Source organism: Carassius gibelio, chromosome B22 (genome assembly GCF_023724105.1).
Source record: "Carassius gibelio isolate Cgi1373 ecotype wild population from Czech Republic chromosome B22, carGib1.2-hapl.c, whole genome shotgun sequence".
Lineage (NCBI taxonomy): Eukaryota > Metazoa > Chordata > Actinopteri > Cypriniformes > Cyprinidae > Carassius > Carassius gibelio.
In genome coordinates, this window is record NC_068417.1 from 26,601,286 (window position 1) to 26,626,153 (window position 24,868).

At 37.0% G+C, this 24,868-nt stretch overlaps 1 protein-coding gene and 1 long non-coding RNA gene across 10 annotated transcripts in view; one reads left to right on the top strand and one right to left on the bottom strand.

The window, feature by feature from the left end:
- The window catches only part of LOC127987872 (uncharacterized), an 80,261-nt gene that overhangs the window by 54,421 nt on the left and 972 nt on the right, over positions 1 to 24,868 (top strand). The gene's annotated exons all lie outside the window — the stretch shown is intronic.
- Positions 1 to 24,868, bottom strand: part of LOC127987838 (CUGBP Elav-like family member 5) — a 207,918-nt gene that overhangs the window by 25,321 nt on the left and 157,729 nt on the right. For 5 of the 9 annotated variants that reach the window (XM_052590192.1, XM_052590191.1, XM_052590189.1 and 2 more), the window contains exons 4-6: positions 15,331 to 15,459; positions 13,047 to 13,126; positions 197 to 370 (exon numbers count right to left, since the gene is read on the bottom strand). In XM_052590192.1, coding sequence (XP_052446152.1) covers positions 197 to 370; positions 13,047 to 13,126; positions 15,331 to 15,459 — 383 coding nt within the window. The remainder of the gene's footprint in view (positions 1 to 196; positions 371 to 13,046; positions 13,127 to 15,330; positions 15,460 to 24,868) is intronic. The other 4 variants (XM_052590194.1, XM_052590196.1, XM_052590197.1 and 1 more) reach the window with 1 other exon arrangement.

Here is a 24,868-nt window from a genome sequence, read left to right on the forward strand (position 1 = left end):
TTTCAACCTCCCCCGTTATGAGGCAACCGATGCGAGCTATAAATACCCAGTTGAAGATTTTCCTATGGAATATTCTGAGTCACTCTGGGAACGTGAGCGAGGACGTGTGGGCATGCAGGGACGGGGAGGGTACGTGGGCGGCAGTGAGATCATCAAAACGTGCCCAAGTGCCCCAGAGGGGAGGAAGGGTACTCACCGCGTGTGCGTAGGTGCTGTAGGTGCTGAAGGGCAGGGCGATAGCAGGGTTGAAGATGCCAAACTGGCCCACCATCTGCTGCATGCGGCGGATGGTGCGCTCCTTGTCCGTGTCGGCAAACTTGACCACCAGGCTGGACGACGCGCCCTGAGGGAGGAGAGAATCGGAGCCAGTCTGAGGAGAGAGGGCAGGCTGCGTTTAACCTCCCGCTTTGCAAGCGAGACCGTCGACCACCACAGAAAACACAACAATTAAAAAAAAAAAAAAAAAAAGATAGCAGGACAATTGTGGTAACTACATGTGACTACACCATTACAGTGGACTATGTAATTCAATTAAATTTTAGAAAAATATAAATAATTGAATGAATTTAAAGAAACAGTTCACTGAAAAAAAGACCGTTCTGTCATCGTTTAAAGCCTGAATTGTTAACAATAACTATAAATGTATAAAGCCAGTCGCACAGCAGATGAGAAGCATAGCATCTATTGCTGCGGCACCTGGGGATCAGTTCGGGGTTCAGTGACTTGCTCAAGGGCACTTATGTCGTGGTATTGTCAGCCCGAGACTCGAACCCATAACCTTAGGGTTAGGAGTCATACTCTCTAACCACGACTTCCCCCGATCTTCATATTGTTTTGAATTTTTGATAGGCGCTGCAGACAGGTGACGAAAGAGGGCCGCCAGTGTGTGTTAACTCATAGAAAACAATGTGTATGATTTTTTTTTTTTTAACGCTGCACGACATTGCGCTTCTATATCGCCAATCTCATAGAATTCCATTATTAAAATTGTATAGTTATAGTTATCATATTTAGAGTAAACAGCCCTTTTAACTCATTGTCATGAACTTTCAAACTTATATGACTCCATGAAACACAAATGAACACAAATTAATATCCTATAAGTAAGAACCATCCGAGAAGTACATTGTCCATACATCTTGCATGCTGTATTTGAAGTTTTTTTTTTTTTTTTGAAGCTATATAATAGCTTTTTGTAAGTTATACACCCAACATTTATTACTCACTTAAACTTCAAAAAATAAAATAAAATAAAATACAAGCACTGTCCCTTTAAGGATGATCAAAACCTTAAGTTCTCACGTGAATTGCAAATGTGAATCTACCATGACTTTTTCACTTCGACATCGCACCAAACACACGTGGCTAGATACATTTAACAATAAAAATAACAGTTACGCTTTTTCCTCTAAGAAAAACTAAGTAAAACAACAACATACTGATTCTGAATGACTGTTTAACAAACTCTTAACATCAAACCTTCAGGCAAACAAACAAATACATCTACAAAACTGTTAGCGGCATCAGTAGATTGACATGAGCCTTGGCAGCTTGACGGTTACATAACAAAGTCTATTTCAGATTTCGTTACTTGATAGGATATGATATCGCACCTGAAATATCAAACGGATTAGATGAAGACTGTGGGTGTGTTTTGAGATTGACAAGGCCACCGGTGATCGTGGACTGACCTTGAGTGTGTGGGTTTCTAAGTCTGGCTCACTCATTCTCTCCTGTACCATGGTAATGAAACACGAGAGCCGTGCTCACATTCATTATGAATCTCTCAATGACTCGATGCTACACTTGACCTTTATCAGCCTACAAAATCACCTGTTCCAGCATGCCCCCCCCCACCCCCCCAAAATGTTTTTTTTTTTTCAAAAAATAAACTACTAAATCGATTTTGGCAAAAAGGCCATAATATAACTGTCATCTGATGGTAGAGAAAGGTTGTGCATCAGCCAAGATAAGAGGCTGGTTGAAAATGACGGGAAAATGTCAATAAGCAGCCACAATAAAGGAGAATATCAGGTGAGGACACAAATGTATTTGTGGTTAGGTTCTCAAATGGTGGGACGTGTCCCAAAAAGGGGTTGCAGGACTATATCTAGGCAGGAGAAAAAAAACAATGCTAAATGGCAACATAAAAAAGCAACTAATCATATAATTGTTCATAATTTGGTCAAAACACAATGTGCTTTGTGCATAGACTTATTTACTTAATAAGGTATTTATAACTTTTTATTTAAATGTATTTATTTTTTTAGATTTCATTTTCATTTTATTTAAATTTCTAGTAAGTTTATTGTGCTTTTGTCATTTAGATTAAATTGTTACACATCTATCTATCTGCCTATCTGTCTATCTATCTATCTATCTATCTATCTATATACAGTACATAATTGTTTATACACACACACACACACATACTGGGTCCTATTTTAATGATCTAAGCGCATGGTTTAAAGCGCACGGTGCATTCAGGGCATTTCCGAATCCACTTTTGCTAGTATAATGGTGGGAAAACCAGTCTGCGCTTCTGGCACGTGGTCTAAAAGGGCTGTCCCTATTCTCTTAATGACTAATGGGTGTGTTTTTGGGCATAACGTGCAATAAACCAATCATAGTCTCATTTCCCATTCCCTTTAAGAGCGAGTTGCACTCGCTCCATGATGGATTCACTATTTAAATGGCAGAATTTTAATGCTCTACCACTGTGTTCATATGGCATTGAATTAGGAGCGCAAAAGATCGCAGCGAAACAATCCGCCTGAACACACCTTTTTTAGAACAGCACGCCAATGGGCACACAAATGGGCGCAAATGCTTCTGCTATTTAAACAATGCAGCGCAGCATGGGAAAATGAGAACTACATCATGCTGAAACTACCAAAAACACTCTATGTATGTACGTATATATATATATATATATATATAGCTGCATAACTTTTTACTGTACACTGTAAGTGTACTGATCCATAATTTTCTAAAACTTTTTGCTTTAAATCAAATGTTCTAGTTTAAATAAGAACCGCTGATTAAAAATCTTTTTGATCAAAGAACTTTTCAAAAAGCCTGCAGTGATTATGAAAAAAAAAAACACTGGATATCTGGAACCAAGGCTGCTGAAAAAAAAATGGGTGGTAACTGTTGTTCTCTGTATTGTTTTCGGAATGCTTAGCAAGGGCCAAGTACAAAGCAATCAGTTTGCACATCCAAGCTCGACAACGCTGGCTCTGGGCATACGGCACTCACGTAGGCGTTTGTAAGGGGTTGCCAGAAAAGCAACGAAAGACAGTCACTGGGGAAGATAAATTTACATTTAGTCATGTTGCAGATGCTTTTATCAAAAGCGAATTACAATTGGGATGTAGATTCGATTTTCGATTTCACTCCGTTTCAACCTTCATGCCCTTAGCCTTTCCAGAACTGTTTTATGGCATTGTTTCCTCAACTGCTTATTTAGGATATCATTATCGGGGACACTATCAATGCGTTCAGTCACTGCTCATTAGTTGTGCTGCATGACTAAACTAAATGGACTTTTGCAGGTCAAGAACTGTACGACAAAATGCCCAAGTGTAAGACGGCACAAGTTCGCAATCTCTAAAAAAGGCCTTCAGGGTTTTTTTTATCACCAAAGTAGTTAAAATGATTTCTGGGTAAAACCTCAAGGGAGTTAGAGACATCTGTGGACTGGAATAAAAACATTTGGCATTTAGAAAAGACTGGTGAGATGTGTTAAAAGTTTGACAGCGGACCTGCAGCATCTTTTTTTTGTTTTCACTGATGGAAGTGATAGTTCAGTCAAAAAAAATGAGAATTGTGTTATCATTTCTCACCCACATCATTCCAAATCTGTATGACTTGTTTTCTTCAGTGGAAGACAAATGGAGATGTTTTGCACAATGTCCAAGTTGCCTTTCTCCATACAAAGAAAGGGAATGGTTACAACAATTTTCTGTTATTAACAATGTATATTTCAATCTATTCATTACACAAACTTACTGTATGACTTCAGAAGACTTTACTAAAAAAGGTGTAAAATTTACATTGAAACAATAAATTACTTGTACACTTCAAAAAAAATTTTTTACAAGAAATTACAAAGTAATTGAATTAAATATGAAATTTTGAAGCAGAAAAATATTTTATTTTCTCTCTCTCTCTCTCTCTCTGTATATATATATATATATATATATATATATATATATATATATATATATATATATATATAAAATTGTACTCCAATAATCAGTTTTACTTAAACTTTTTACTTCAAATCATTTAGACTATTTATTTGATGTTTTTATAGGGTTCAGTTGTATTTTTGAAGCTCGACAACCTTGGCCAATATTCTCTGGAAACTTACGGAGCCCCGCACATGACATGCAAGAAAAAATTTACTTATTTGTTCCCTCGATGTACTAAAACGTGCACACGATTACTATTTTGTTCCCTCAATTTGCTAAATCTTGCGCACAATTCACTTATTAGTTCTCTCGATTTATGATTCGTGTGTTCAATTTGTAAATCAAGGAAATCAAATAGTAAATTGTGCACATGATTTAGCCTACTATTTTTTTCCTGCATGCCATGTGCGGGGCTCTGTAGAAACCGGTTTCTACCACAGAGAATAAAACTCAGAATTGCAAAATATAATCTGGATCTGGAGTCGCAACTACTTTTTAAAATGTTTTTATCGGTGGCAAAAAATTGACTTCCATACCACACACTTTTACTGTATTAAGAGTTTTAGTGTTCCCTAGAACAAAGTAGGAGTAAATGATGACAGAACATTCATTTTGGGTGAACTTTCCGTTTAACTTCTTGAACTCGTGGTATTAAGTTGTATGCAGACATTAGGCCTACGCTGGCATTTTAATCTTAACCTCAAATGCGATTATCTGCAGCTCTCAGAGTATTTATTGGAAGCCTAGATGTTCTGCACACCACCTTGAGCTATTACGAAGGAGAACACAATATTTACTGTGTGTTATGAAAGTTCTTGGGCAAAGCCAATAAAAGAGGAAATTCAATGTTCCTTTAGTCCTAAGTTTGGAGCGTTCAGAATTTTCAGAATGTGTTGATGGTATTTGTCCAATCCTTTCTTGACTGTTTGTTTGCTTTAGCTCGGAGACATCCGGCGAATATCAGGGCCGAGGGCTTGTTGGTCCAGCAAGATATAGGCTATGCGTTTGTAAGAGAAATTGATAGAGAGAGAGAGAGAGAGAGAGGAAAAGGCAGAGAGAGAGAGAGAGAGTGGTGGTTGATCTGTGAAGTAAAACTCTCATTAAATTTTAAGCCGCCAAGCACCCGGAGGAATTCCCATAGGTCCAGGACCCAGCGAAATGGATGCAGGAGAGGAAGTAAAACTGTGGGAATAAAAAGTGCAGCTGTTCTATAGAGGAAAAAGAGGAGGAAAACGAGGGCTTGGAATCAAAGTGTGCTGCATCTTTACGTTTCACACTTTTTCTTTTCCGTGTGAACATTGACCATAAAGGCACTAACTAAGCCATATATTTGATGTAACTTTACCTCCACACATCTGTCTCTGTGCATTAAATATGAATAAGATAACAAAAAACTGATTATCTTTGACAAAGATCAGCTGAATCTGTTGCTGCTTCTTGTAGTTAAAAAAAAAAAGTTTACCAATTTCTGAGGTCTTTTTAATGTTCAATGACTTTTAATTACTGCATTGATATATATATATATATATATATATATATATATATATATAGAGAGAGAGAGAGAGAGAGAGAGAGAGAGAGAGAGAGAGAGAGAGAGAGAGAGAGAGATACAGGTTCTGGTGTTATAATTAGAATATCATCAAAAAGTTTATTTATTTCACTAATTCCATTTAAAAAGTAAAACTCTATTATATTCATTCATTACACACAGACTGATATATTTCAAATGTTTATTTATTTTAATTTTGATGATTATTACTGACAACAAAGGAAAATCCCAAATTCAGTATCTCAGAAAATTAGAATATAACTTAAGACCAATACAAAAAAGGATTTTTAGAAATCTTGGCCAACTGAAAAGTATGAACATAATGTATGAGCATGTACAGCACTCAATAATTAGTTATGGCTCCTTTTGCCTGAATTACTGCAGCAATGCGGCGTGGCATGGAGTCAATCAGTCTGTGGCACTGCTCAGGTGTTACGAGAGCCCAGGTTGCTCTGATAGGGGCCTTCAGGTCTTCTGCATTCTTGGGTCTGGCTTATCGCATCTTCCTCTTCACAATACCCCACATATTTTCTATGGGGTTAAGGACAGGAGAGTTTGCTGGCCAATTAAGAACAGGGATACCATGGTCCTTAAACCAGGTACTGGAAGCTTTGGTACTGTGTGCAGGTGCCAAGTCCTGCTGGGAAATTAAATCTGCATCTCCATAAAGTTGGTCAGCAGCAGGAAGCATGAAGTGCTCTAAAACTTCCTGGTATATGGCTGCGTTGACCTGGACCTCAGAAAACCAACACCAGCAGATGACATGGCACCCAAAACCATCACTGACTGTGGAAACTTCACACTGGATCTCAAGCAACATGGATTGTGCGCCTCTCCTCTCTTCTTCCAGACTCTGTGACCCTGATTTCCAAAGGAAATGCAAAATTTACTTTCATCAGAGAACATAAATTTGGACCGCTCAGCAGCAGTCTAGTGCTTTTAGTTTTGAGAAGATTTTGACGCTGTTTGTTGTTCAGGAGTGGATTGACACAAGGAATGCGACAGCTGAAACCCATGTATTGCATATGTCTGTACGTAGTGGTTCTTGAAGCACTGACTCCAGCTGCAGTCCACTCTTTGTGAATCCCCCCCACATTTTTTAATGGGTTTTGTCTCACAATCCTCTCCAGGGTGCAGTTATCCATATTGCTTGTACATTATTTTCTACCTCATCTTTTCCTTCCCTTTGCCCCTCTATTATTGCGCTTGGACACAGAGCTCTGTGAACAGCCAGCCTCTTTTGCAATGAACTTTTGTGTCTTGCCCTCCTTGTGCAAGGTGTCAGTGGTCGTCTTCCCCATGATTGTGTAGCCTACAGCACTAGACTGAGAGACCACTTAAAGGCCTTTGCAGGTGTTTTGAGTTAATTAGATGATTAGAGTGTGGCACAAGATGTCTTCAATATTGAACCTTTTCACAATATTCTAATTTTCTGAGATACTTAATTTTGGATTTTCCTTAGTTGTCAGTTATAATCATCAAAATTAAAAGAAATAAGGGCCCCAAAGTGTGCCAAGAAACTATCCCCCACACCACTACATCACCACCACCAGTCGCTGAGACAAGGCAGGATCGATCCATGCTTTCATGTTCTTTACTCCAAATTCTGACCCTACCATCTGAATGTTGCAGCAGGAATCGAGACTCATCAGACCAGGCAACATTTTTCCAATCTTCTATTGTCCAATTTTGGTATATATACATATATATATATATATATATATATATTCATTCATTCAAAATTACAGTATAACTGAGATCTATCAATTTGAACATTTACTAGACTTAAAAAAAAAAACCTTCTAATTTATCTGAACTTAAAACAATCTTCACATAAGCCCATTCTAATAAATGTCATATATACCTGTGCCCTTCAGCAGAAATGTACATAAACTGAAGTTATCAGTGTTTGAAGTTATAAAACACTAAATTCTAAATTAAATATAGATGAATCCTTAAAGCTTTAAAAGTTATTGATTTCCTCGATTTTCTGTTTCTCATTGACACTAGACATAACAGAAGCTGAATATTAAGTTGTTTTGGCTGCTATTTCTTTAGCTGCCGCTGCTGAATTGTCATCTTAGTTATATATATATAAAAAAAAATGCAATTATAATATATTAATGCACTGGCCCTGCCCCCATACATGTTTGTACATCATCTTATATTTCCTACGGTTGACAAATATGATGCAGGGCAACAACTCGATAAATGCAGTTATGCCCTAAAACTTAAGATATTGAGGCAAAAAAAAATTTTTGTCTCATATTTATATCATATGATAAGCAATATCACATGAGCAGGGAGAGCAATATTACATGAATCCTGTTTATATGTCCGGATAACGACTGCAAATGCAGTTTCATACACCAGTTCAGTAAATAAGAAGTTAATACTGTTTTAAATTAGTTTTTGTCAACAAAAATGTTACCTAAAGCCACAGCAGAACTGTTCCGTGTCTCCAAGCAACACAGCAAGTTCAATTTCTGAATTTTTCAATGTTTTAAATGAAGGTTTAGGGTGCCACTTGGGACAGGGCCAAGGGCCCATTTATAAAGTGAGCTGTTGACTCAATTCCTGAATTAACTAGCTGTTTTAACGAATCGAATGAATGAAGAAAGGCTTAAAGACATTTACCGCCACCTACTGGCATTTAGAGTAATCTTCCATTTAAGGGGGGGTGGACTTTAAAGGGATAGTTCACCCAAAATTTTTCATCATTTACTTAAACCTGAATTACTTACTTTCTTTTGTGGAACATAAAAGGAGGTATTTTGAAAACTCACTGAAAAAGTGTTTCATTCATCCAACAATAAAAAAAAAAAATGTGGGTAAAAATTCACACACACACACAAATTTAAGTATGGGTTCTGAGTTTGTCATACCACAGAAAAATGTGTTATTAGCCACCCAGCAAAATTTTAATGATAAAATAAGCTATCAAAATCTTGAAAAAATTTGCAGTAGTCTGTTGTGTTTTTCCTCCCATATTAATATATTTGGAATGTCAGAAGAACACATTATCCAAATCTGAACATATCCTTGCACTAATTAGCTTGGTAGGTTGCATTGGTCATTATGGAAGTGAGATGTTGCTTCTTTTTTCTTTAATTTGCACACTGTCAGTAAATCACAGTCAGTAAAATTTGCCCCGTTTAGTAAAACCGGCCCTACCGATTATTGAAAAAGTATATACATAGTGTATATATTCCACAAATAATATTCACGTAGCTAATATAAGACAGCTTCATTTGAAAATAAATAAATATTATATAAAAGAGTTATAAAAATGCATGTAACCCACTAGGCATCATGTTTTAACTCAGGCTATGTGAAGCCAAATATTAACAAGGCTGCAATTTTTGGCCAGTATTTCTCCCGTGGTTGTTGCTCAGATATCCACACAGTCACGAGGAAATGAAAATCCAGCTGAACGCACTGCCATTCAACCATAGACAGTGGCAATCGGTCGGCAGCGCAAACTCTCCTAACCAAGGAGATTGTAATATCAGATAGCAGCGGCAGTTTCATTTTCCTGTATTTGTTGAAATACGCTCAATCCCTGGCGCATACACTCAGGTGGAAATGAGGCCGAAGCGGAGGGGCTAGAGTTCCTTGACCCCTCCCAGCCTTCGCCGGACGTAATTTCGTCCCTGGTCTTCTGCGTATAATGCTTTCCTGAAGTCTGGCAATGCTTTATCGCACGACAGTGTACATTTTTAATTGCGGGAGGTTGGGGTGGGGGGCACAGGGTTGGCCGTGCATGGAATAAAGCACATGTCAGAACCCTTCCTCAAAGGAGGAAATGTGTATGTATATTCTCTTTGTATTTATGCATCGTTCAGTCAGGAAAAATGCAAACATATTTAACACGAGCTTCTGGAGCTGGAAAATTAGATCAGGATAGGCCTATGTAGCTGTGACCCCATGGCTGTGCCAGCAAGAGAAATGGACAGAAAAGAGGGGCAAACATAGAAAGGAGGCAGCGTGTGCATATGTGTGTGCATGAAGATAATGCACTGACTGCCATGAGCCGGGGGGATTTGAGCCGAATATAAGATTGGACCGACTGTAAGCGTCAAGTAGTTCTGCAATAAGGCCAGTTTCTTGCTGCCCACGAGCACATCATTAGCAGACTGCTTTATGCATGCGTATTTAAAATGAATTAGCGCACGTTTCTTCACTTGACTCGTTCGTGTAATAACTATAAGCTGCATTTGGTTCTTTGAGGGCAAACTGAGGTTGTGAGAGGCTTCTTGGTGTATTTGTGCAACCCAGTAAAGAAGCAAATGATAATCTTTCGCACATCTTTGAGTTTGGTCTTAATCCACTACAAACATTTTGTCAGTTTTTTTTTGGTGAGGCGGTTCTATTTCTATAAACTGAAATCTCACTTGTCCAAATTATTTTAAATGGCTATATCTAAAATATCAAGTTCATTTAGTTGTGATTTTTGTTATTTTACACAGCATTTTGCGTTCGATAATAATAAAGATCACTTTTGTTAAGTTTCTTATCATTAAAACGTCAAGCAGTGTTATTTTTTCCATGTTATTCAATTTTTAAAAATTTTTTTTGGGGGGGGGTTTGCACACCAATTTCCCACCCACACTATAATCACATTTGCCGAAAATACAATTTCATTTATATTTGACTAAAACAAGTTTGAGTGTATATTACACATCAAATAAATTATATTTTATTTTATTTTGCGCAGTATTTCACTTTCATTGGGTACAAAAAAAGTTGCATTAGCTTTTGTTAACTTTTCCTAACCAGGCAGGAAATTCTGACGCAATTTCTATTTGAATCAACTCTCACAACAAAGCTCCGCCTACAATGACGTTTTATTAGTCTAAAGTCTCGTTTCTCATATATGAAACATTCAATATGTTCTGATTGGTTGTCATTTCGTTCAGTATTGGACTCTAGTCCAGACAAACAAATTACTTGTCGCTTCACATCTATTCACGTTGCGTTTTCTGTTCCAATCACTTCACGCAACGTAGAAGTCCTGTTCGTCTTAAATGAAAAATCAAATACGCTCTGACTGGTTGCCATTTTGTCACTTTGCAGAATATTTTACTTAGATGGCAGAAAAGTGTATTACTTATAAAAATATACTTTTGTGCCTGGTGCTAGTGTTACTTTAATAACTGCAAGCTGCTGGTGGACCGAGGGCGTGAGAGGCTTGTGGGTGTTCGGTAAGTTCGCCATCGCTTCTTTTGAAGAGTTTGCAGATGGATGAGTGCTTCATCAAGCCCTGCCTTGAGAAGAACTCCATTATCTCAGCTAAACATCTCACTTTGGCACCTGGGAGCCGCGCGAGTCGTGACCCCTCCTTCTACAACTTCAGACTCGAGAGAATGGAGGCCGGTAAGGTTTTCCATAATCAATTTACCTTCCGAGATGACTATAAACCTTTTTCATCCCTCCCCCATGAGCTTCTTCCACCCTTCCCCTGTCTCTCCACCTCTCTCTCTCTACTTTTCTATCTTGCGTTCCTTCCCGCTCTCTCTCTTTTTCTCTCCTCCACTCCCACCTCAGTACATGCCCATGAATAATTCACCAGTCAATGTGGTGAAAGGTGAGGTAAACAAGTCTATTGCCTAATGTCCCGGGAGGATGGAGGGAAGGAGAGGGGAGAGAGAGAGGAGAGGATATCTGAGCGTGTGTGTGAGGTGATGATTTCAGGACTGTGGTTTACATTTCAATGTCCCTGAATCATTTGCACCTCGGTTGACCCTAAAGGTTATAAAGAGAGCAGATCACAACACAGATCTTTTTCTCGTGCAGCCTCTCTGTGCATTTCTTTCTCTTAAAGTGACAGTCCACCTAAAGAGTGCATTTTACGTACATTATTTAAACATCTAATTTTGTGTTCAAAAGACATAACATGTTTGGGATCACACAGTGGTGAATGAAAAATAATGACTTTTTTTTTATTTCTAGGTCAACTGATTCTTTAAAAATGTCACTGCGTTGTGAAAAATGAAGAAAAGAAGAAGAAAAAAGCACAAGGTCAAATGCATTTTGACGGTTCATAGCTCGTCTGTATCCAGCCGGAGTCTTTAAGCAAATAAAGCAGCAGCGTGTGAGCTGCTTGGGATGCGTGTGTGACTGAATAGCTGTGTGATTCAGACAGACTGTGCTGAATAGCCTGCTTTTTAAGGCTCAGCGTCCAGTCCTCAAGATTGAAACGGCCGGACAAAGGCCACGTGCTGATATGCTGGAAATGCAGCTATTCAACAAAACAATATGAGCAAATATGCAGTTCGTAAGTTGAAGTGACTGATTTGTTCTTATTTGTTTGGAATCAGTTTGATTCCTTGTTCCTCTACTACTACTACTACTACACACACACACACACACACACACACAGACAGACAAAACCCTTTCTGCTTATTATATGTTAATATTGCTGCTGGTTGCTATTCATGTGGTTTGACCAACAAACAAACAAACAATCAATGATTATTCAACCTCATAACACACACACACACACACACACACACAAAATCTAACCACATATCTGCTAATACTACAAAAACTATTTAGTCACAGTGCATGACTCAACTTGGAGGACAAATGTGTGTGTGTTATGAGGTTGAATAATCCCTGCAATTTCACTGATAAGTATCTGTTATGCTTATCTTTTTATGCTTTTATAACAATACTAGATTACTTCAGGTTGTAAATTGTGAATTTTAATCTTTTTTTTTGTTTTATACTTGACATTTACACCACATGATATTTTTTCAGGAATATTTTCTCCTAGAAATGATCACTTCTGTCATCATTTACCCACCTTTACGTCATTCCAAAAAGAAAAAATTTTGAAGAATTTTGAAGAAACAGACTGTTGTTGGTCCCCATTGACTTCCATAATAGGGAAAGAAATACTATGGAAGTCAATTGGGACCACTGTTTGATTGCCAGCATTCTTTCTTATGTTCAACATAAGAAACAAACTCATACCAGTTTGAAACGACATGAATTATTTCTTTAAAAAATGTCATGTGGTGTATCTGTCAAGTCAATAAATGAAACTTTTTAATTTGAAGTTTTTTTTCAAAACCACATGAAACCTAAAGAATACTAAGGACACATTTCAAAGAAGTAAAGACAAGATTTTTATGTGACCCATATAATAATACTGTGACCCCAGAATGTAGAGTTGTATGAAAGTCATTGCAACCTCTGATTGCAGGAGCAACATCAAAGTACAAAGAAAGTGCAACGCTGAAAATAAGAGGTTTTGTGAGTGTGTGTGTGTGTGTTATAGAGAAGTGTGTACTCACTGGCATGGTTTGACTGCCGTGCAGGGCGCTGATTGCGGACTGAGCTTCGGCGTGTGTGGAGAACTTTACAAAGGCGCAGCCTGATAGAAAAAAGACACACACACAAAGGCACACAAACACTTTAACCACAGTGTAGAGAAGCACATTAAACACTGGAGAGGCAGAAAGCCCTCCAACGGTAAGCAAGCGGCTCCTCTAGAGACTGTACTGATGCGAAAAGCGTGCTATTTACCGCCACATGCCCATCTATGCAAACAAAGCGCAAAATACGGGATAATTGGTGTCGATTTAAACGCTGCTACAGATATTCATCACGAGAATTCAAACCCATTTGGGATTCAAGAGCAGTCGTGTTGCAAGCCGTTGAAGAAGCTGTCAAAATATTAAGGATAGGTCTCAATGTGCCTTATACAAGCGTAACATGTTTTATACAGTTTTTATTAAAGAATTAAGCTCTATTTTTGCTAGAAACGTGGTTTGAAATAAAACACATTAGAAGCTAAATTAAAAAATGTTTTTATTTTTTTTAATTGTACAGGGAATGTTTTGACATCTATCTTTTTCTTCTCTTCCATACGACTGGATATATTCAGAGATCCACCCCCTAAGTAGCAGAAATAATCCTACAGCTTTTTTTCGTAACACTGGCAAGGGGAAAACTTGCACTCCCACAGTGCTTTTCCAAATGCCAGGCTGTATTAGCGTCTTAGAGTGTCCCCAAAGCCTCTCTGGGCAAACAATGGAGTCTATAAAAAGTTTCATGCTCAAATATGTGCTTTTTCTCCGTCTCTTATGAGTCTTTAATGTTGAATGGCAATAACATGGTTCTCGGACAGCATAAAATGTCAATGTAACATTTTAACATCATATTCAATATTTAACAACATTATATTTTTGAATACGCAAAAAGAAAAAGAAAAGAAGACAGAGGTTTGATTTTATATGGCAGAAATTATTTTTTTTTTCTTTTAAAAGAAGTCTCATGCTAACCAAGGCTGCATATAGTTGATAAAAAAATAAAATTACAATAGTACAATTTTAAAGGGGTCATATGATGCGATTTCCAGTTTTCCTTTCTCTTTGGAGTGCTACAAGCTGTTCGTGAATAGATAAGATCCATGAAGTTGCAAAGACTGAAGTGTCAAACCCAAAGAGATATTCTTTATAAAAGTTAAGACTCGTCCTTCCCTTCCTACAACGCCTCGTTTAAACACGCCCCCACATGACTACATCACTGTGTGGGAAGATTTGCATAACACCTCCCAATATATCCGCAAATAAATAATGCATAACTTTTATTCTCTCTGTAGTGTTGTTGACGCCGCCACCATGTCATGAAGACGTTGTGTATTTAGTTGCCAAACTACTTTGTTTGGAAAACTGGAAATCAGTGGTTACGTTGTATTAACAACACTGTTCCAGAACAGTTAAACCCAGACATTTGAGTGTTTCCTGAACCTGGGAAAGTAGCATACAGATGTGCACAAAGGCTGTTACTACAAAGTGGGGCAATTCCAACTCCAGACATGGTTTTATGTTTACACGGCGCAATGTGTAAAAAGACATTATAAGTCATTTTAATCAGTAATTATGTCCCGACTGGATACAACAAATGCCTTGTTTATAGCGGGTTTTATTGTTTTTGTCTCGTGGCCCGGGATACAGCATAACAATATGCTATGTGGCGTAACATTTCTAAATATGAAAAATAGAATGTCATTGAACTATTCTGTCAATCACAGCACACTAGATAGCCGTCCAATCAAAGCACACCGTGCTTTTCAGACCGATGAGCTTTGTAAAAATCAATGCATTTCTGAAAGGCAGGACATAGAGGAGAAACAGCAATGCACAGTATGTATATGGAAAATTATTTTCAACACATTGTATTCCACCAAATATAAAAATAATGTTATTTTTAGCAACATCAGATGACCCCTTTGAAAAGTTGTTTATTGTAATATATTTTAAAATGTAATTGATTCCTTTGATGCCAAAGCTAAATTTTCAGCATCAATTACTCCAGCCATCAGTGTCACATGATCCTTTATAAAATCATATGCCAGTCATATGAAATCATTATGCTGATTTGCTGCTCAATTACTATAAATGCAAATGCTAAATGTTAATGTAAACACAACTTTTATTTTGGATGTGATTAACTGATTTGACAGCACTAGACACAATATGATCACAAGTGTATAGTGTATAAGGAAGCAAAAAGCCCAATTTTATGTTGACTGCTAATACAGCATTATACCATAAAAAGGTGACATAACCTCACCTTTACTATTTCCATCCGGACCTCTTAGCACAGTGCACTCCTCGATGACTCCATAGGGCTCGAAAAGACGGTACACGTCCTCCTCCGTCTGCTGTTTGTTTAGCATCCCAACGAACAGCTTCCTGTCTTCTAAAGCAAAGAAAAACATAGCAAGTGAAATGACTGGCGTAACCTCTCACCTCCCCATTACCCACAAACATCCCTATTGTAAGCACAGCCCAAATACTACCCAGACTTTTGGTCCCTGGCCAGCATGGGCATACAGGGACTGCTTTTGCTTGGCCCATTTAGCTTGCGGGAATCGAGTCACAGCAGTAATTGTTCCCGGTGCCAAGTCTGTTCATTTTAATTTGGGGGATAATTGGGTTCAACCCCATGTTGGAGATGGTGGGTAGGCCTGAGGTGATAGCACTAAGCTGTCCTGCTTAGAGGCCTGGTTTTATAGGAAGAAGCAGACTGCGAAGAGACGACGCTTTCTACAAAACTCTGGAAGGTGAAGATAGACCAAGAGCGTAGCTACCGCTGACCTGGAATTCAAACTAATGCAAGCTGTCTTGGACCCGTTCTGTGTTTAGTTTATGGTAACCGAGAGTCCTCACAGATAATGCTTTGTTTGACTGAGCTGAAATCTTGAATGTTATAATTGGGCACTTTGCCAGATGATACTGGCCAAATCATTTCAAATCCTGATGACTTTTACAAGTGAATCGGTGACATATTCTATCGAATATAATAAGGTTTGTAATCATGTCTATTCAAACCAGAGGTGTCAAGTAACGAAGTACCAATACTTCGTTACTGTACTTAAGTAGAAATTTGGGGTATCTATACTTTACTTGAGTAATTATTTTTCAGCCGACTTTTTACTTCTACTCCTTACATTTTCACGCAAGTATCTGTACTTTCTACTCCTTACATTTTAAAAAATAGCTTCGTTACTGCTATTTCATTCCGGATTGTTATCGTTCAGAGAGAGAGAAAGAAAAAAAACCTATCCAGATAAATCGCGCCATCAGGATGGAGTGAATTTGATTGTGGTTGGATGGGATACACATATACCATTCCGACACCCTATTGGTCCATACGCGATCCATCACACCTGCACATGACACAAATCACATCACACTGCATAGACAGTTTTGGGTTCGTTTATCAAAAAATATATTTCTTAAAAGTAGGTTGGAACCAGTAGTATCCGATCGCCTCAGAGTCAGTCCGCTTAAATTTCAAATGAAACCGGCGTCAGTCCGGTCTCCTCTCCGTCTTTCAGCACGCTCTTCAATCCGCGGACCGCGGTGGAGCAGCGCGAGCTCAAACAGAGACAGAGGACACAAGGTGTGTGTTTACCGATAGATTGTTAGAATATCTGTATCTGTGAAGTTCTTTGTCATAAATACAGTTTACAAAAGGTCACGATCAGTCAGTTTCTCATCTAGTGTAAAGTTTCCTTACACTTATTTAAATATACTTAATTTAATCATACGTACTTTATACATACACTGCTGTGCAAAAGTCTTAGGCAGTATTTTCACTTAAAAGAATGGTGTTCGGCCAGTTATTTATATATTTTGCTGTAGAGTGTCAGTATAAAATATCAGTTTACATTTCAAAACATTCATTTTGCCATTGTCAAACTGCTTGATTACTGCACTAGATTATTATTAAAATTAATGGCAAACTACTGTCCTACTGACACATTGCAGCAAAAGATATAAATAACTGGCTTAAAACCCTTTTTTTGGGGTGAAAACACTATTTTTTCTTTTCCATAAGACTTTTGCACAGTACTGTATTTTAAAAACGAGATTGTTGCTACTTTATAAAGAATGAGCATACAGTCATTCACAGAACTGATTTAAGACAGTGACAGACAGCACTCATCTTAACTAAATATCAGAGTGAGTGACAGAGATACAGCAGAAATATTATATAATTAATATAGAAATATAGAAATATTAATATACCCAGATTGTGAAATACATTTATTAGCCTTAGATTAAGGGAAGCACAACTTGGGAAATGAGAGCATCCAATGTGAAAGCTATGGATTTATTTTAAATATTTGTAATGTTCTTTAATGTTATCCATATTTTTTTTTGTAGTTCTTTTTTTTTTTTAAGTATCGGTTCAGGCACGTTGAGGCGCCAGTACCATTTTAAAAGTATCGAAAAGGCACTGGACCCTACTTAAAAGTTATTATTTATTTCTCACTACTGGCTCATTTGCCAAATGGGTGCTTTCTCTTCGTCCTCCACAAATTAAGCTACTGTAGGTAGTTGGGTAGTGAGACGTTTTAATAAATTATCGTTTGCGATTGATGACACAAATGACAATGTGGTGATATCTAGGCTATAGAGCATCACAGTCCCACCCACAGATGGTGCCGGAACTAAAAATTCAATGCAATTTCTGCATTGACATTTGGGGTGTAAGCCGGTAAAATGTAACCATACATGGTAGACTTAAAACCAGCTACGGCTGTACTAAGCGACAGTATATGCTCATATAAACGTAAAAAGATCATGGGGCACTAACCTTGTTTTGATATAAATGCCTTTTATTCACGATGTCTTGGCTAAGTACTTCATTACCCACAATCCTGAACAATCCCACAATCCCACAGTGATGCATCTGATTGGTGGAGCTCGTATAACCGTCTGGTTAAACCCCTCGAAGGTCCGTGAAGACTGAAGATCATTAATAAAAAAATAAAATAAAATAAAGACCTGTGTTGCGTTTTTGCACGGTAGACTTATCAGTGCAATCATGATCTCCTTGGCTGCCATTGAGAGTTTGGCAGGGAGGTTGGTAACTTTAGTTAGCATTATCGTCCACTTTAGCTAGGCTACTGTAGCCTCCATATGAAATGAGTCATATCAAGCATTTTATAATGCCACTGTCAAAACAATATTTAGCCTAGACATACCTTTTTGTGCATTTACTGAACATTTGTGTAATGGCAACGACATGTGTTGACAACTGAGCGGTGATTGCAGTCAGATACAAAGCACTGCACCATTGCTGACGTTATCGTTAACCACTTTCACACACGCACACAATATATAATTACTGCACATTCACTATATAAAATAAAATTAACTGGAGGAAAAAGTTCGCGCGAGCGGCCGTCATCAGATTTGGATGTCGCTCAAAAGGCTCGTTGCCTCGTTCTCAGTTGTGGCTTCAGTCAAATTCAATGGGGCGCGGTGGTTTATGGGATGAGTAGTTCCTGCGCTCGAAATGAAAATATGTACACAGTCTTGTACCTTTTGAATTTTGGATTTTGTCTTAATTTTTTCACTTGAAATGATATGTTATATGCTTATGAGTTCAGCCGTAGCTGGTTATCCTCACACATGCTCTTAAACTCTTTAGATACGGATTTTTCCGAAAGTGAATGGGAGAAATGAATGGGAAAATTACTTCCGGCACCAGAGCTCTCTCGAACACTGGACATAGCAGATGTACCGAATACAAGAAGCTATCAGTCAAGAAGGTATCAGGATCATGAGTTATTTTTCATTTTTAGTTTTTGATTAATCATTTAGATTAATCATTCATTTTGACAGCACTATAATGTTTATTGTAAATAGTCAACCACACAAGAGTAATTGTTTTTAGCCTGCACCAATGTTCTTGTCCATTGCCCTCACTGATTCCTGCAGCTCAGCTTGGATGTACATTTACATTCCATTCAAGGTTAATGATGACATGCCTCTGAAGTTTGACTTTTTGCACCATAACAATACTTATTGGCAACTAGTCATCATATCTCTAGCTCTTTAATGTATTTGCATTGTACTAAAATGAGTTCATTTTCAATGGGCATATATGCGGCTGAAACAGGTAGCCTAGTGCCTCCCAAACTTTTCAACATGAACATTTTAATATAACATTATAGTCATTATGGCCTTTAGAAAAATGTTTTTTTAGGAGGTGGGGTAGTGCACAATAGGCCCCTGTGGCACGGCCCAAGCTTTTGTTCTTAATGGCATTTTTTTCCTTACATTACTTTTACTTTTATACTTTAAGTAGTTTTTTAAACCAGTACTTTTACACTTTTACTTGAGTAAAAAGCTTGAGTTGATACTTCAACTTCTACAAAAGTCTTTTTAAAACCTAGTATCTATACTTCTACTTGAGTAATGAATGCCAGTACTTTTGACACCACTGATTCAAACTCATTATAATTAACAATTAAAAAAACAATATTATGAAAAAAAATAAATGAATTTGTATAAAATGTGAATTAATTTCTAATTTGGTCAGTCCAACGAAAATGTGATTATAGAATGCCATTTTGATTATTGCCTTTTAATACAGCATGTATGTGAATGCAAAAGATCTGCAAAGCTGTAAAGCCGAAAGTGTAAGATAAACTGTCTCCTAAAAGAAAAGAAATTGGCTCTGAACAGCTGAAACGAGTTGTTGGTAAATCAAATCCCACTTCCATGATGGCTACACGTCACAGGGTTACATATTTGCATAATACTCGCCAATGTTCTATGTTGGACGCCTGCGAACAAACTGACCCACCCCCAAACACATCATTTGACTAACAAGTGCTTCTCTAATCTCGGGGAGTTTATCATGGGATTCATAAAACCCTTGCTCTTGAAAGATGGCACAGCACCCAGTCTATTTGGACCAGCTGCTCCACTGAATCACAACATGTAAGTATGATAAATAATAGATGTTTATAATATTTTTGAGTGTTTTCGAAATACAGAACTATGGCAATGGGCATATTGTTTCCGACACACGCTGCACACAGTAGACCAATCACAACAGACTGGGCCATCTGGCCAATCAGAGATTAGTAAACTCACAGAAAGGAGGGGTTTAGAGACTGAATCTTAGAACTGCTTTGAACGAATCGTTTAAGAATCGCTGGAAAACGAGGTGGTATTAAATGCATATTTAGAGAAAACTAACGCATTGTTTGACCTTGCATAATAGGGGCACTTTAAAAGAAAATTACAATTAATTAAAAGAAAAATGAAATTTCATAAGCAAGATAAACAGACATGCGCCTCAGAGAACACAAGCGTTTCAACCCTAAATGAATCAGTCCAAACGAAACGATTCATTCTTAAAAGACACTCATTCTGTTTCAAAAGTTTTCCGAAATCGTATGTTGAAATATGCAATTGAGACATGTATACATTTCCAAAACAGAAATCTGAACACTGGATAAAGCCAGGTACGGAATTCTTGTTTCATTCTGTTTTCAAATTAAACTTTTTGATTTGATATTTCTTTACGTACAAAAACCATGACTGGGGAAAGAAACTCGTGTAGCCTCACCAGACTGAGCTTCAGCAGTGTGATTCAACTAAACCTCCAACTTTATCATTGCATTGATCTTTGTGAATATATGTCAATGGGATGGATGTGTCTATTGAGTCTGCACGTATTGATATTCCCTGATACGCTCTGGAACCTGGCCGGCTCCGTGTCTCGTCGCAATCGTGACGTGCTCTAAAATAATCAGGAGTGTCAGCACGTTGTCTGGGCCCCGTGCGCTCTTTATCGTTTGTGGCAGGATCAGAGGGTGTGTATCAAAATAGAGGCGATGCAGTGTGACATCTGTCACGTTACATCGGAGAGCATTTATCTGCAAAAAAAGAAGGCCCTGAACTGGAAAATAAAAGGGCAGGATGGGCCTTCAACAACGCCTGAGGGGGGATCTTGTGATCTGGAGGTAACGTTCCTGGACAAATTCACATAGATGTGGCCTTGAGGTCTTGCCGTGCTTCTTGTGATGTCTCAGCTCAGGGAAATGAGTGATGGGACTCTGGATTAATGTACGAAGCTGACCTGTATGAATTTAATACAGCCTGTACTTCACCTCAATATTTATGCCACAAGCGCTGCTGTGGTAGCATGCTTTAAAATACACCCTTGCGGCTGTCCTGACAGCTGAATGGAATAATACTTATGGGCGGAAAGAGTGTAACAGTAACACACACCGTAAATCAGAAGGTAGCATGGAGACAATGGAGGGCATACAACTTCAAAGTCCATTAAAAAAAATTCAAACCTGCTTGAATTTTCTTTTTTTCTTTTTTTTTTTGTGGAAAACAAAGATGATCTTTGTAAAACTATGCAGAGTAAGTGGATTTTGACAATAAATGCTGACTGGAAGTTTCAGTCTCTTTAAAAAAATGACACAAAAAGCACCATAAAAGTGGTTCATGTAACTTCTGAAGAACCCAGTTTTAGTTTCTATTCATATTCATAGTTTGAATGGTTTGTCAGAATTGACTTTGTGTATACGTCACAAATACTGTCTAAATGATTTTGTCTGATTGATGAAAATAAAATTGAAGTCAAATATCATCATTTAATCACAAAAATGAGCGAATGAGTCAAATCTTTTCACTGAATCATAAAAAGATCTGAATGACTTGTGAACAAATCAATTCAGTCAAATCTTTTAATTAAAAAATAAATAAAAAAATCAGTAGGCATGAGTAAAAACTTTATATTGAATCAAAAATGATCTGTCTGAATGAATCAAATCTTTCCATTCAATTACAAAAACTATCTGAATGATATGCTAACAGATACTCACTCGAATCTTTTTACATAATACCTAAATACTTTGTCCAATTTATGAGTAATTTTTATTTTAAGTCATCTTTTAAACTGAATCGCAAAACTCGTCAAAAGGATTCAGAGTGTTTAATGAACAAATCATTGTAGTGAGTCAAACCGTTTTAATGAATCGCGAAACTGGTCTTTATGATTGGTCTGATTTGGGTCAAATTAAACTTATTTTAAGTCAGATCTTTTTATTTAATCAAAAAACTGGTCTAAATAATTTTTCATAACAAATCATGTTTGTTTGTTTTTGTTTTTTGATCAGACAAATCAGAATTTTACATAGAATCATAGAACTACTAATCATAGAATATTTTGTTCACAAATCTGATTCTCATACATATCCACTATAGGACTTCAGAACACTTAAAATAAGGTGCTTTTACATATTTGATTGAAGCTGCAGTCTTCATTCACTGTCATTGCATGGAAAACAGGAACTAGCAGTCTTCACAACTTCTCTTTTTGCTTTACACAGACTAAACTAAGGGATAAAGGTTTTTATCCACAAAGTGAGTAAATGACAGAATTGGAGTTCCTTTAATGCGTTTTCCTCTAAATCGTCAGATATTTTATTTAGCACTTCAGCCGCGCTCCCGTTTTTCCATGATTCAATAAGGTGCAGGAGTTTTGAGAACCTCCAAGCGATTTCTAAAATAAATCAGCCGGGGAATGTTTTCATCACTCTCTTTCTGACAGGGATGAGGGATAAAGCATCACCACAGGGCCGCCGTAAGAAAATAAAAACAGCCGCCGTTATTCGTTAAGAGAAAGGGAAACCGCACATGCATTTCTTTCTAAAATGCACACAATCCGTTTAGAAACTACTGGAATACAATACAGACTGCATTAGATTATACAACATATATGAAATAGCATCGCAATCTTGCATTATTCCACTTTTTCCTGTTTACTCAGACGACAAAGGCTTATGAGAATCGACTGCAGTCAATAATGCAGTTGCAGTCGATAAATAAGCAAGCAAAGTGAGTTTATCGACAGCATGACTACAACAGATTCATTAAAAGGCATCGGACTAGAACACATGCTGTACAGTATCTTATTTATTTGAAACATAATGTGCACTTTGATAGACTGTTCAATCACTACAGTGCCATTAAGGTGCTTCTCATCGCACGTTTAATTGATTAGCGCGCTTGCTATCTGCATACTTTCCTCCCCCGTGTCCTTCACACCGGGTCCGGCCCCACCAGCTGTGATGCTGCCTCAAAAAATGACTCCTATCAAGCTTCATCAACTTCAGCGGCGGGAAAGAGTTTTGTTTCATACATCACAAATTAAGCCGCACAACGACAAGGGGAGAACAAGATTGCTAGCTCCACGTCTAAGGGAATTTATGTCCTTGTGATATGACTGGGAGCAATTATTTGTTTAATATCATGACTGATATTTGTTATCTTTATTATAGACGCCGCTAGACTGCAGAGTCAAAGCTGTTAGGCCTTGACTGTAGCCGGGTGTTTACTTGTAATTATTACACGGCTCTGTGGAATACTTGATTCTGATTGGTCAGTCGTGACATTCCAAGGTATGTTATCCCTCGATAACTACCAGTAAAAGCAGTTAACTGAAGTCGGCGCTGTACTACTCTTGCTAGGAACGGAGGTTCTTGGTAAAGGCTTTGCCGTTTGTTTAGCTAATCAAGTATTAAAACTCAATTCAAAATTGTGTTCAATTATTTAATTATGTCATCTTGATATATAAGACTCACTCTCGTTTCATACAAACTATCTATCTATCTATCGTTTAAATTTTTTATTTTAGTTTAGTTAATTTTGTCATATAATTTTGTCCTTTCTAATTAATGTATCTTTTTAAAACATCTCTACATTGTTTTAATTTATATTCATGTTGTTTCATATATGAGCATCTATATGAAGAATTTGCAAAAACAGATAACTAAGTTTGTATTCATTTTCATAAATAACGTTTCTATTGTGTTATAATGTTTTTTATTGTGTTTTATTGTGTCAGTTAGCTGTAGTTGTTTTAGTTATCATTATTTAATCAAAACAACCCAGCTGCAGTTCGATTGATATTAAATGGAATGCAGGATACATTTAAAAAAAAAGGTAGATTTTTAAACATTTTTAAGTTATATGTTTTTGCAAATGAATTCTTCATATAATTAAAATGTATAGTTTATAAAACAGTATTCCAAAATAAAACTTTGTGCTTAAATGATGTGTGCGCTTATATATATATATATTAGGGCAGTATATAAAAAAAATCTAATATTGTAATTGTATAAACAAATTGTATTTAATTATATATTTTATATATAGTTTGTTTTTTGTATTTAATTATTTATAAATATATTATGTACAATTATTAACATTTAAAACATTTCTGCAATTGGATTTTTGACGTGTTATTTCATATATACACAGTTTGTGTGTCTGTTGTTTGTAATAATTAAACATGAAATATTACATTATATCAAGTCGAAGTTGCAAAATCAAAGTATTCAGAGAAGTTCAACAAGACATTTAAAAAATATGTATAAAAATTGAATAATCTAATCATTGTTCAACTTTATTTTATTGATTATTCTCAAAACTGTATGCATTTTATTCATACAGTATTTTTCTTATCTCTTACTGTTAAAAATTATGGTTGTCAATTGAATAAAATAATTTAAATGAGTCTCCATCCACTTGCTCTACAGCACCCTGCTTTCAGCCTTATGAGGATCCCACAGATCTCCAGTTCGTAACCCTAGTGTAGTCCATCTACAGTGGCCCAAAAAATTAACAGGACACTTGAGGTACACCTAAACTGCAACAAATAATAAGCATATTTCACAAAAATTCATTAGATAGATATTGATCCTTCTGAATAAAATATATGAATGCTACACTAAGTAGGTTACAGGTTATTATCCTAATGCCACTGATCTTTCGCTAAACCC